The 12630-nt window shown below is 45.8% G+C and overlaps 1 protein-coding gene across 1 annotated transcript in view; it reads right to left on the bottom strand.

The window, feature by feature from the left end:
- Positions 1 to 12630, bottom strand: part of LOC140896510 (uncharacterized) — a 346326-nt gene that overhangs the window by 120965 nt on the left and 212731 nt on the right. Inside the window, exon 6 of the mRNA XM_073308434.2 lies at positions 9080 to 9226. Within this exon, the coding sequence (XP_073164535.2) occupies positions 9080 to 9226 (147 nt within the window). The remainder of the gene's footprint in view (positions 1 to 9079; positions 9227 to 12630) is intronic.

The following is a 12630-nucleotide window of genomic DNA, read 5'->3' as shown; positions in this document are numbered from 1 at the left end:
TCAGTGTAGCTTCCTTAACTATATACACTCACAGCTACATCTTGCATTATGCGGGCTCTAGAGTGAAGCTCCTCTAACTGCTCTGTAGTACAGCTCAGCTCTCCACTCACTCACCTAGAAAAAAAATTATACAGATCTTCCAGGAATCAAAACACAGAACTGCTGATCAGCAGTCACTCCCGCTGTAAAGTCAATGGGTTTTTCTCCCTCCAGAAATGGGCTAAAGATGGACAACTTACAAACATGCACTCAGTTATTGAAGGCTTCACATTAGACCAAAGAAGCTGAGATCCCCTTGCATCACACAAACTGCCAATAAATCAAATTCTAGCTGGTGCTGAAGCCAGAAGGGTGCAATGCCCAGTGGCTGAAGAGGGTTGGGGCAACCCAGAGGTGTAATGAAGTGGTATGCAGGTGATTTGGTAGCTGGGAGGTCAATGGGTACTAGAGGCAATCCGAGGTAACAATCAGATTTCTCGCAGGGGTTGGTAGCCATGAGATCCAATCCAAGAGGCCACGTTGGCCTGATAGATAGGTGACGTCGGATGAGGAGTGTAATCTGCAATGGCCTATTGCTGAGACTGCTTCTTCTTCCTGCTGGGGTCTTCATATAGGCCAAGTATCCAATGGGAATGCTGCCTGTCCAGCCAATCAGGGGCTTGGCTGTTGTGGAGCTGTGGATTCTTCGCCCGAAGGCTGCTGGTCAGGGGTCGTGGTTCAGCATTACCTCTGTGGCACGAAGGCTAGGGACCCCACAGGCCTAGGTTGGACAGTGGTGTCCTGACACAGTGGCTAGGAAGTGAGCCTGGGAACAGTCAAGGGAAGGCCTGAGCATTAGATCTGAAATGATTGCATGAATGTTGCCCTGGGAGCAGGAGAAACATCTCCTGGGGGAACTCTGTAAGGGAAATTACTCACCTTATTGTGACTGCAGTTCTTCCAGATGTGTGGTCCCTGTGTGTATTCTACTGCGAGAACACACATGCTCCAGGTGTCCGAGATGCGAGAATTCTTGAAAGCTGTGTCCATTGGTCCACACCTGCACCCCTGCTCTCCTTGTGCTCCGCACCAAGGGCATAAGGGTTGGGGCAGAGTGGCCACCTCTCCAGTTCCTTCTCTACCATGAAGCTTGTCCTGATCTGAAGCAGAGGGGAAGGAGGACGGGGTGTGAAACACAGATAGGGACCACACATCTCAAAGAACTTCACTGCTTCTTTTACTGTGTTGTTTAGCCGTTGCACTTCTTTTGGTTCTCTATGTTTTTATGTTGGCAGCAAGGGTTTTGAGCCCTGTTGTGACAGAGTGCTAGACAACACCTGAGCCAGCACTCTGGTCACTGCGGCTCCAATTAAACACTGCAGAACAGACCTGGTTAAGCAGAGCTGGGCCTAACTGGTGGGTGGAGGAGAGCTGAAAGGCTAGTTAAGCCATTTGGCAGAGGCTACAAAGAGACATAAGAAGGACGCAGAAGGAGGAAAACAGGCAGTGAGAAGGAGAGAGAGATTGCTCCTCCTCACCTGCCGCAGGAGCGGAGGACTGCCTAGGACCACTGGAGCAGAGCTGTGTACTGTACAAGTGTGGTGGGATCCCACGCTGTAAATCAGCTGCACAGGGTGCTTTACCAGCAATCAGGTCTGAGCGGTTTGTAGACTGAAGCAGAGGCAGGAGTGAGTGGGTTCTCCATATTTTGTCCCAAAAGTTCAGGAACTTTAGAGAAATTCAGGAAATCACATTTGGTGAGAAGGGCATGATAGCTTGAGATTCTACATGGAAGGCTGGCAGATGTAAACACCTTCTTTCCCTTAGATCTACATGCCCGGACTCCTTACCTACAGGGATGGCCCTTGGATGTTGTCTTGTTCAGGGTGGCTGAACAAGAACTCTGTTCCCTTAGCCCAGACAAAATATTGCTTTTCTGTCCTTGAGGGTAGGGGCATAGGTAGCCAGCATTTGCCATACAGCCCTTGCCAGTTCTAGTATGGTTTCATTTAATGGGAGAGGGACCCAACGGGATTCTGTAGGCTGTAGGATAGCCAGGAGCTTATGTGGAGATCTCTGGACCTGCTCTAAGGAAATCTGGAGTTCTGCTGCCACTCTGTAACATCTCTTGAAATTGGCTATGATCATCTGGGAGAGATGGTGAGGCTGGAGCAACCTCCTCATTGGATGATGAGAGTGATAATTCCTTTTGGTACTGATAGTACCAGTGGGTCCGGCTCATCTTGCTCCTCTTCCATGGGCTCACAGGGAGGTTCTGGTTGACCCCTTGAAGAAGGGGGGTGAGTAAGACTCTGTTGGATTGCATAGATTCCAAGTACTGGGCAAGTCCCCAGTAGGGCCAGTCTGAGAGTTCAAAAGCAGGTTGCAATGGTCCCCAAGGCGTGGGGTACCATCAGTCCCAAGGAGGGTCTCCATGTTTGCATGGCCTAGCCTGGTTCCAGGAGACTCCTGATCCCCTGTCTGGGCTGCTCTCTCTAGGTGGAGGTGAAGCTGGTTCCACCAGTATGTCTGACTAGCCCAGTGATGAAAAAGTCCCATATGGCTCCATCGGCAGTGTTGCTGGTTCTGCAGAGGGGACATCACGGTTAGTGGACGGGATGGGCGACAGACTTCTCTCAGGCGTTTCAATTCTCACTGGTATTAGAATCTCCCTGTGAGTATCAGTTCTGCTCTACCTCCAGAACGGGGTAAGTCACCCGCCCCTTCAGACGTCGCGTGCTGCCACAGTAGGTGTAGACGGCGGCTCCTTATGGGGCTGTGACCGTACTGTCAGCGCATGTGCCTCTGATCTGGTGGTTTCGGGGGTCCCAGCAGTTCCTGGTCCTCAGGTCCCAGAGTTTCTTTTTAGTTGGTACCACAGACAGCAAAGTTGATACCGAGGCTAATACAGAAGAAGCCTCGCTCCTGTGTGCTTTCTGATCATGTCCACAAGGCTTGGGGGGCCTAAGTCCTTGTGGCTTAGGCATGAAGGCTCACCTAATCTGGACTGGGTCAGGGATCCCTCCTCTTAGAGGGTCTAGAGGGGATTGGCTTTTATGTTTGTGAGAGCGCCCTTTACTCTCATGAGAGGGCCCAGATGAAGGGTCTTTCCCTCTGCTCCTTTTCCTTCTGAAGTCCAGCATAGTATGAGGTGGCATGCACCTTGATGTAGAAGGGGGTCTCTCTGATGTAGAAGGGGGTCTCTCTGGCCTGGGTCTGACTGGGGCTTCGCTGGGCGCTCCATAGGATGCTTCTGAAGCTGGAGTTCTTACATCTGTCAGATTTGGCTGGGAGAAGAGCAGCAGATTCCATACTTAGCAAAGATATGAGCTTCTTCAAGGCAGTAGAGGCAGTGCTGGTGATCATCACTGACTGAGAAAGAGCGGAGTCAGGAGATGCAGTTTTTGAAGCCCTGTATCCAGGGCACAATTTAAGTCCTGTGCTGGGAGGGTCTCCAGGGGTGGGGATTCTAACACTAACTTGGGAACTATCAAAACACTAATTAACAGCAAAGAAGAATAAAATATAACTGAATATTTGTGGGAAGAGGAGAAAGGATCAGCTCCAGACACTGGAGGTTCCGACTCAGGCCATACTATGCTGAGAAGGACCTGGGGAGGTGGTCAGTCCGCCCCACCCCTTATAGCCTCAGTGAGGAGCATGAGAAGAGTACACGTGGACCAGTGGACAAGACTAACCAATTGCAAGAACTCTCCGTCTCAGGCACATGGAGCAGATACTACCCACAATGGAATACGCACAGGGATCAGCACTCAAAACGGCCCTGCCTAGAATTGGCAGCCTCTGCACAAGACTATATGTTACGAGCAATGCAGTGGCCATAACCTTAGAAGCGACATGTTTGCTCTAGGGCTGTCAAGAGTTTAAAAAACGTAATTGCGATTAATTGCACTGTTAAACAATAATGGAATACCATTTATTTAAATATTTTGGCTGTTTTTTACATTTTCAGATATATTGATTTCATTACAGCACACAATACAAAGTGTACAGTGCTCACTTTATATTATTTTTATTACAAATATTTGCACTGTAAAAACAAAAGAAATAGTATTTTTCAATTCACCTCATACAAGTACTGTAGTGCAATCTCTTTACCATGAAAGTGCAACTTACAAATGTAGAATTATGCCAAAAAAAATTACTGCGTTCAAAAATAAACAAATGTAAAACTTTACAGCATACAAGTCCACTCAGTCCTACTTCTTGCTTAGCCAATCGCTCAGACAAGTTTGTTTACATTTGCAGGAGATAAAGCTGTCCACTTCTTGTTTACAGTGTCACCTGAAAGTGAGAACAGGTGTTTGCAAGGCACTTTTGTAGCCAGCATTGCAAGGTATTTATGTGCCAGATTTCGTAAACATTCGTATGCCCCTTCATGCTTCGGCCACCATTCCAGAGGACATGCTTCCACGCTGATGGTGCTCATTAAAAAAATAGTGCGTTAACTAAATTTGTGACTGAGCTTCTTGGGGGGAGAATTGTATGTCCCTGGCTCTGTTTCACCCGCATTCTGCCATATATTTCATGTTACAGCAGTCTCGGATGATGACCCAGCACATGTTCATTTTAAGAACACTTTGACTGCAGATTTTACAAAATGCAAAGAAGGTACCAATGTGAGATTTCTAAAGATAGCTACAGCACTCGACCCAAGGTTTAACAATCTGAAGTGCCTTCCAAACTGTGAGAGGGACGAGGTGTGGAGCATGCTTTCAGAAGTCTTAAAAGAGCAACGCTCCAATGTGGAAACTATAGAACCCGAACCACCAAAAAAGAAAATCAACTTTCTGGTGGTGGCATCTGTCAAGGCTGAATCCCCACTCTGGCACTTTGAGTGCAGAAGGTGGGGGCCCGCAAGGATTCTAAACAGTAATACTGGCCACTCCAGGCTTGTATTAAACTCCCAAGGTTCCAGCTTCTCTCTGACCTTGGCTTGGTAAACGCTGCCACTGCACAGATGCAAAAAACCCCCCTTGAACCCAGGAAGGAACACTTGGGAATTCCTCCCTGTGGGGTACCCTCAAGCCCTTTCACCCCCCGCCCCTCTCCGGAGAAGAGCTGAGAAAGAAAACAAAGGAAATCAGCTGTTGCCACCAGCTAATCAAACAGCATCTGCACAAACCTCTTAGGACATCAAAAATCCAATCCTGGTCTTAAAAAAGGTAAATTTTATTAAAAACAAAAAGGAAGAAAATACATCTGGAATTTAGGCTTTTGCTAGATTTTTAAAAAGAGCAATTCCAAAAATGAAGCACCCAAACTAGCTTTCTTGGGGGTTCAGCTTAAAGGTTACAAGCATACAAAAGCATCTGGGGTTAGCACAGAGGAGATTCACAAGCCAAAATAAAGAAATAAATCTGATCGCGTTTACCTAAACATTCCCTATCCAAATGATTCCCTCTAGGTATGGAAGATAATTTTTCATATCTGGTTCAATCTTATGCAGCATTCCTGCTTACAGCATGGCTGCTCCGTGTCCCTGCAGCCCAGAGAGAACAGACAAAGGGAAAGTTTCTTTCCCAATTTTAAAAAGTTCTCCCTTCCCATTGGCTCTTTTGGTCAGGTGCACCCTTTTTTCTTCTTTACCTGGGGGACTTTTTAAAGGTGAAGCAAGTAGAGAACAGTTACCAGGAGGGATTTTACAGCTAACTGGCTGGCTGGGTGTCCATCAAAGGGACTTACCCCACCCCCCCACTTTATTTATCACAGCATCTGACTCAGATGATGAAAATGAACATGCTTTAGTCCACGCTACTTTGGATCATTATCAAGCAGAATCCATCATCAGCATGGATGCATGTCCCCTGGAATGGTGGTTGCAGCATTAAGGGACATATGAATCTTTAGTGCATCTTTAGCGATTTTATTTGACCAAGCTTTGGAGCTACACAGAGCTCTTCTTCAGCCTCAGACGTGTAGAAGCTCCTTGTAGCTCGAAAGCGCATCCATCTCACCAACAGACGCTATTACCTTGCCCACCTTGTCTCTCCAACAACAGATCTGTGATGTACAGACAATCACAAACATAGTTAAGCCGACAGCTCTAGTAACCAGATGCCAGGGGCTCCCCCATTTCCCTCTTTCAATTTTCTGATTTTCCCCCAATTCAACAGGGATCTTCCCATTGATAACTAGAACATTTCCTAAAATTTTGGATTTGCGTAGCTTTGGTGTTCAAAAGGAATCATTTTCCAGATAGACAAGCAGAGAAATGCTGTCAAGTTGATGTCAGTCCAAGAGAAATGTTTCTAGTCTGTTGGTTGTGAGGAAACCTATAACAATGTGGGCTGAATATAAACTGAGATAGTTTCCTTTTTCGGGGTTTGCAGACAGCTGGAAACCATAGCTTCAAGAGATATGAATTGCCTCATTAATATCACTGGTTTGTTCACTTTGAAACTTAATGACAACTTTATTTCAGTATTGATGCTTTCACGAGAAACAGCAATCTAGTGTGCTTATTCCACACAACCCCAACCATCCCATCTCCAAACCATTGCCACATCTTCCTAGATATCCAAAACCCAACGGACCTAACCTGCTCCTCATTCCCACTTTCTCCCCCGGATAAATCTGTATAATGAACATCTATTCCATATAAAATCAACGGCAAGCTGAAAACATGATGAGAACAAAATGAAATGAATATAAAAATTGGCACTGCAAGGTGCACAACAACTGCTTAGTTAGGACCGTTGAACAAAGCCAGTCACCATGAATAATATATAGCTTTGAATATCTGCAGAAAGGAGAGAGAGGATCAGCTCCAGACACTGGACTCGGGCCATGCGGCACTAAGAAGGAATGGAAGAGGCAGTCAGTCTGCCCACAAAGATAGGGCCTCCATCAGATCACTCCAAACATGGACTGGTCTATAAACTACTAATTGTCAGCCTGGGTGGGGCCTGGTACCTTTGGCTCAGTGGACATTTCGTGGCTAACGTGCATGTCCGGAGTTCCATGGAAGTCCCAGAGCACACATGGCACATGCTTTGTAAGCTTTCTTTTCCAGGAGTGGTGGGGCTCCCTAAAATCATAGAATATCAGAGTTGGAAGGGACCTCAGGAGGTCATCTAGTCTAACCCCCTGCTCAAAGCAGGACCAATCCTCAATTTTTGCCCCAGATCCCTAAATGGCCCCCTCAAGGATTGAACTCACAACCCTGGGTTTAGCAGGCCAATGCTCAAACCACTGAGCTATCCCTCCCCCCAAACCAGTGCTCCAGGTGAGGCATGAACTCACAACCTCAGCATAATAAGTACTGTGCGCTAACCAATTGCTTGAGCTTAGGGTTGGGAGCTGTGAACTCCTGAGGTCTAGTTCCACACCATTGACCTTGATACTTCAAACATGTAACCATGTACCACAATATTATTAGCTCCTTTGTACAAATGAAGAAATGCAGGCTCAGAGAGGATGAGTGACTTGTTCAGGGTCATATAACAATTCAGTACCACCCCAAGCCTAATCCATTACTCTGCATGGTCTCCCACGAAAATCCTTTCACCTGTCTCTCCCCGTTGTGCCTGTCTAGTAAGACTTCTGGGTTGGGTGACTGGTGGAAAACATGTCCTGGGCTTGCTGGTCCAGGGAAGGAGGAAGATGGGCAGTGCAAGAGGTACCTTGTTTGCAATGATCCAGGGACAGGAGAGGAAGACAATGGCTGCCACAGAGACATACAAACCATCTTGGCAAATTTCTGAAGTTCCTCTCACTGGCAAATTTAAGCTTTTTGTGATAATATTAGAAACCCGAGGTTAGAGAGCGCCAACAGACGGCTGCAATCCATGTCACTTGAGGCCCAATACCATACATTAGCTCTAATTTAACTGCCTAAAGCCCAAGGTGACAGAAGCTTAAAAAAACTAGAGAGAATAAAAAAACTAAAACCCAGCACTGGATTTCCCTCTGATGCAAAGGTGCATTTGTCTTCTCTGTCCCAGAACCCGTTGTGTTCTGCTGGTGTTCTTTGGGGGCAAGGGCTCTGGGCCTGATTCTTCATGCTTATACAGTCATGTATTCCTGTGCAGAATGGGTGTAAAATACCCATCTTTTGTAGAGTCCTTTTGATCTGGTAGTAAGGAGGGCAGACTCAGGCCCAGAGCTGGTCTTTGTTCTGTGAGGTGCTGTGCAGCTCTATGATTACACCTGAGTAATAGTTAATAATGACCTGACTTAATAAATATACTGTTATGACATGCATGCACGCATGCACATATACCCCTCCTCACCATGACATGCAAACTTAAGGCTCTTGAACTCACACTCTGGCCTTTGAGGTTTGTCATTATCAGCTAGAATGGAGCCAAGTCTTTTGAAAAAGGCACTTGATGGAGCTGAAGATTTGCATGATGACTGGGCGTTCTGATCTGGTCTGCTACTGAGGAGTTGCTGTGGCTGTTGGGGAGGGGATGCTTGGTTAGCAAGTAGACGACATATTTGGCTAATGCAGCGGGGCACCCAGGGTTTTCAGACACACATCTCTTTTTGTATAACTAAATAAGGATGGGCTGAGCAGTACTGAAACAGTCTAACTTGGTGAGGAGCATGGGGAAATTCCCTCTTGCTGCAGGAAACCAGGACGATCAGCATTACTCTCATTGTCTTCCTGGCCACTGCCAAAAGGATCACTACGGAGTGTGCCCAGGCTATTAAGCACAGCAGCCTCCAGCGTCCAGCTGGGGCATTAGGCTATGTAGCATGTATATAGTCTAGGAGGGGTTTAAGCTAGAAGAGATGAGGGGTGTTCTGAAGATGACAGACACTCTGATTTTCAAAGGCAATGATGCAAAGTTGCAGATCCTATAAATTTCATCTGGAATTATGGCTGCTCGGCACCTCTGAAAATGAGACCCTAGGTTTCCAGAGAGGGAAGGCCCAAGCTGCAGAATGCTATAGCTCCTGATACTTTCTTTGCATGGAGTTAAATTCAAGCCTGCTTCTACAGGGAAAAGATGAAAGTCCAGGTAAAAGAGGTGAGAAAGTGACGGGCCATACCATGAAGGGAGTTGATTGGGGCCACACTGCAAATAAATGCAACCAAAGACAATGGAGTGCAGAGAAAGCTTTCCCTTACCATCTGCCTGAGGGATTGCACTGTATTCTCCAGAAGGTGCTTCTCCTGCAGTTGATTGACTGCCTCCGAGTCCTTCCGGGAAATTTCGTGGTGAAGGTCTGTGATTATCTCCTGCAGCTCCTGAATCTTAGTTTCCCTCTCCAGAACCTACGAAATACAAACTGAAAGCGTAATGCACCGGAATGGGAAACAGGGAGGCAAAAGGAGCATTAGTAACAGGTCTGTGTTCTGCGATTCCACGGCCACAGAATTTGCCATGAAATTCCCTGCTGGCTGCAGCATTGTGCTCCAGAATCTCTAATTTTACCAGTGTTTCTAGCCCCATGGTTTTGAGGAGACTTTTAAAATGTACATCAAGTGTAAATCAATCCAGAATTGTCTTGATTCTATAGATAACGCAAAATGGTGTCCCGAAAAGTGTGCGCTATCCCATTTGGCATAATGGGTTGTTAATTCTGTAACCTAAAGATACCAGTTTAAAAGTCAACAGTATTAGTTATTTCACTGCTGATCATTTTAGCAGCTATATCCAGCTAATGTGTTAAGTCCACAGTGCAAAAATGCCATGAACAAGCGCTCACGTTCCAAAAGGACTAAAATGCCCCTACCCAGCAGCCAAAACTTCCAGCATTCACCACTGACAATTTCCACAAACAGGCACCGCTCCCCTAAATTGGTAATTCACAATAATAAAATCCACTAAATATGCACCAGCTAAAAACAGGGTAACAAAATACATTGAAACCCTGCCCTCACCCCCTCCTTCAGAGCCTGGGAAAAAAGATGGACTTGGCAGGTTAACAAATCTGGGCTCTGGCAGCCAAGGGGGACGCAAGTTCCAAAGGGAAAGGGTCTCACACGGAGAATGCCCTGCTGGCAGCTCCCCCCCGTTATAACAAGGGAGCTCCAGCCTGAAGCGCAGCTGCTGATGGCCAACATGACAGTAAGTGTTCCTTTCAGTAACCAGGTCCCTCACCATTTGGAGCTTCATAGGTGAGCACCAATATCTAAAAATCTAGTTGGAAATGCATTGGCAGCCAGCCTGGAGCCCAGAGCACTGGTGCAACACGGTCCTGGTCAGAAACCCTAGTTAATAAGTGGGCAGACACTTTCTGCTCCAGCTTATTTTCTGGCTGGTCCATGTAGAGTGCATTACAACCCCCTAATCTGAGTAACAAAAGCAGAAGTAACAGCAGCAAGATCCTGCATCAAAGAATAAAGGCTACATTTTCTCTTCATGCATAGATGGAAAAGTGCTCTGGTTACAGGCTGGAGAAGATGAAGGATGTATAGGAGGATTTGCTTTGAATAACTCTCCACTGTCTATCCATGGTCATTCTGAAAGGCTGGAGGGAGGTTACTAATGAAGTTCCTCAAGGATTGTTTTTCATTTGCATTAATGACCTTGGCATAAAAAGTGGGAGTGTGCTAATAAAACCTTCAGATGACACAAAGTTGGGAGGTATTGCCAATGCGGAGGAGGACAGGAATATTACACAAGAAGATTTGGATGACCATGAAAGCTGGAGTAATAGAAATTGAATGAAATTTAACAGTGCAAACTCATGCACTTAGGGATGAACAACAAGAATTTTTGCTATAAACTGAGGACGTATCATTTGGAAGTGACAGAGGAGGAGAAACACATGGGTGTATTGGTCAATCACAGGATGCCTATGAGCTGCTAATGTGATTGCGGCTGTGAAAAAGGCTAATGCAATGCTAGGATGCACCAGGGAAGGTATTTCCAGTAGAGATAGGGAAGTGTTATTACCAATATACAAGGCACTAGTGAGACCTCACCTGGAATACTGTGTGCAATTCTGTCCCCCCATTTAAGAAAGATTAATTCAAACTGGAACAGGTGCAGAGAAAGGCAACTAGGATGATCAGCGGAATAGAGAACCTACCTTATGAGAAGAGACTTAAAGAGCCTGGCTTGTTTATCCTAACAAAACAAAGGCTGAGGGGAGAGATGATTACTCTCTATAAATATATAAGAGGCATAAACACCAGGAAGGGACAGGAGTTATTGAAATTAAGAGCCAATATTGGCACAAGAACAAATGGATATAAACTAGCCATCAATAAATTTAAGCTAGAAATTAGACAAAATTTGACCTTAAAGTTTATGAGTCTAGAGCATAAACCAGCGTTATGGGTCTGGACAGAGTTAGCTGCCCTGGCTCTCACTGCCAGCCTCAGAGAGTTCCTAGAGCTGTCCACAGTGAATGCAGTAGCTAGGGTTACTTTCCTTAGTGCTGACTTGCATTGATTTTGATTCTAGGGACTGATGTTCTCTTGGTCTAGGGGTCACCAAATGAAATATATAGTCAGCAGTTTTAAACAAAAAAAATGTATGTATTTTTTCCACACAACACACAGTCAGTCTGTGGAACTCGGCCAGAGGATGTTGCGAAGGCCAAGACTATAACAGGGGTCAAAAAAGAACTAGATAAGTTCATGGAGGATAGGTCCGTCAATAGCTATTAGCCAGGATGGGCAGGGATGGTGTCCTTAGCTTCTGTTTGCCAGAAGCTGGGAATGGGTGACAGGGGATGGATCACTTGATGATTACCTGTCCTGTTCATTCCCTCTGGGGCACCTGGCATTGGCCACTGTCAGAAGGACATAAGAATGGCCATACTGGGTCAGACCAAAGGTCTATCCAGCCCAGTATCCTGTCTGCCGACAGTGGTCAATGCCAGGTGCCCCAGAGGGAGTGAACCTAACAGGTAATGATCAAGTGACCTCTCTCCTGCCATCCATCTCCACCCTCTGACAAACAGGATATCATATGATAAACAATCATATGCAAGAGCATACTCGTATAGTGCTGCAGAAAGCAACAGATGTGCTTTATGGGTATAAGATGTTTATTCTTCCTTTTAAGCCAAATATAGAAAGATTATTCTGCAGTAATATTGCAACCCTTTCATCCAGTTTTAGTCCCTTTTCATTGCAAACTTCAGCTCGTCTCCAGAAACCACTGTCTAGCTTCTCCAGCAGATACTACTGCCTTTTCATCTTTTAGATTCAACCAGCATTAGAAGTTTGGAAACAACTGTCCAGCAGCAAATGGCTGCAAATCAGAAAGTAATACTCTCATCAGTAGAATAAAGGGAGCTTGACACATCAAACTACCACTGCAAATTCAGTCTTGGTCAAGCTCTTTGACGAAAAGGGCATCCAAATTTTTGCCGTTTTTCCCTATGTTTATATATGGCCCAAGAGAGTCAGGATACACACAGGTTGTACCTTATAGAACAGCCAGGCAGCCCTGCTTCTGTATGCTCCACTGACACACTGTATGACCTTAGGCAAGTCAGTCTAATATCCTTGGGCCTCAATCATCCAGCTGAAAAACTGGGTAACACGCAGGAGTTCCACTGAACTTCAAAGCAAATTGTTGCTGCATCTGTCTTGAGGTTTCCTGGGGAAATAAATTCCCCATCTCCTCTCTCCAAGGAAGCATTTCACTTAGGAGAGAAGGTGAAAGAATGCAGTATTTGACACATGGCGATATCCTCACAATTCATAGAAAAGTCCAT

Source organism: Lepidochelys kempii, chromosome 12, assembly GCF_965140285.1.
Source record: "Lepidochelys kempii isolate rLepKem1 chromosome 12, rLepKem1.hap1, whole genome shotgun sequence".
Taxonomy (NCBI): Eukaryota; Metazoa; Chordata; order Testudines; family Cheloniidae; genus Lepidochelys; species Lepidochelys kempii.
The sequence above is the reverse complement of the archived record's forward strand: the minus strand, read 5'-3'. Positions and strand labels throughout refer to the sequence as shown.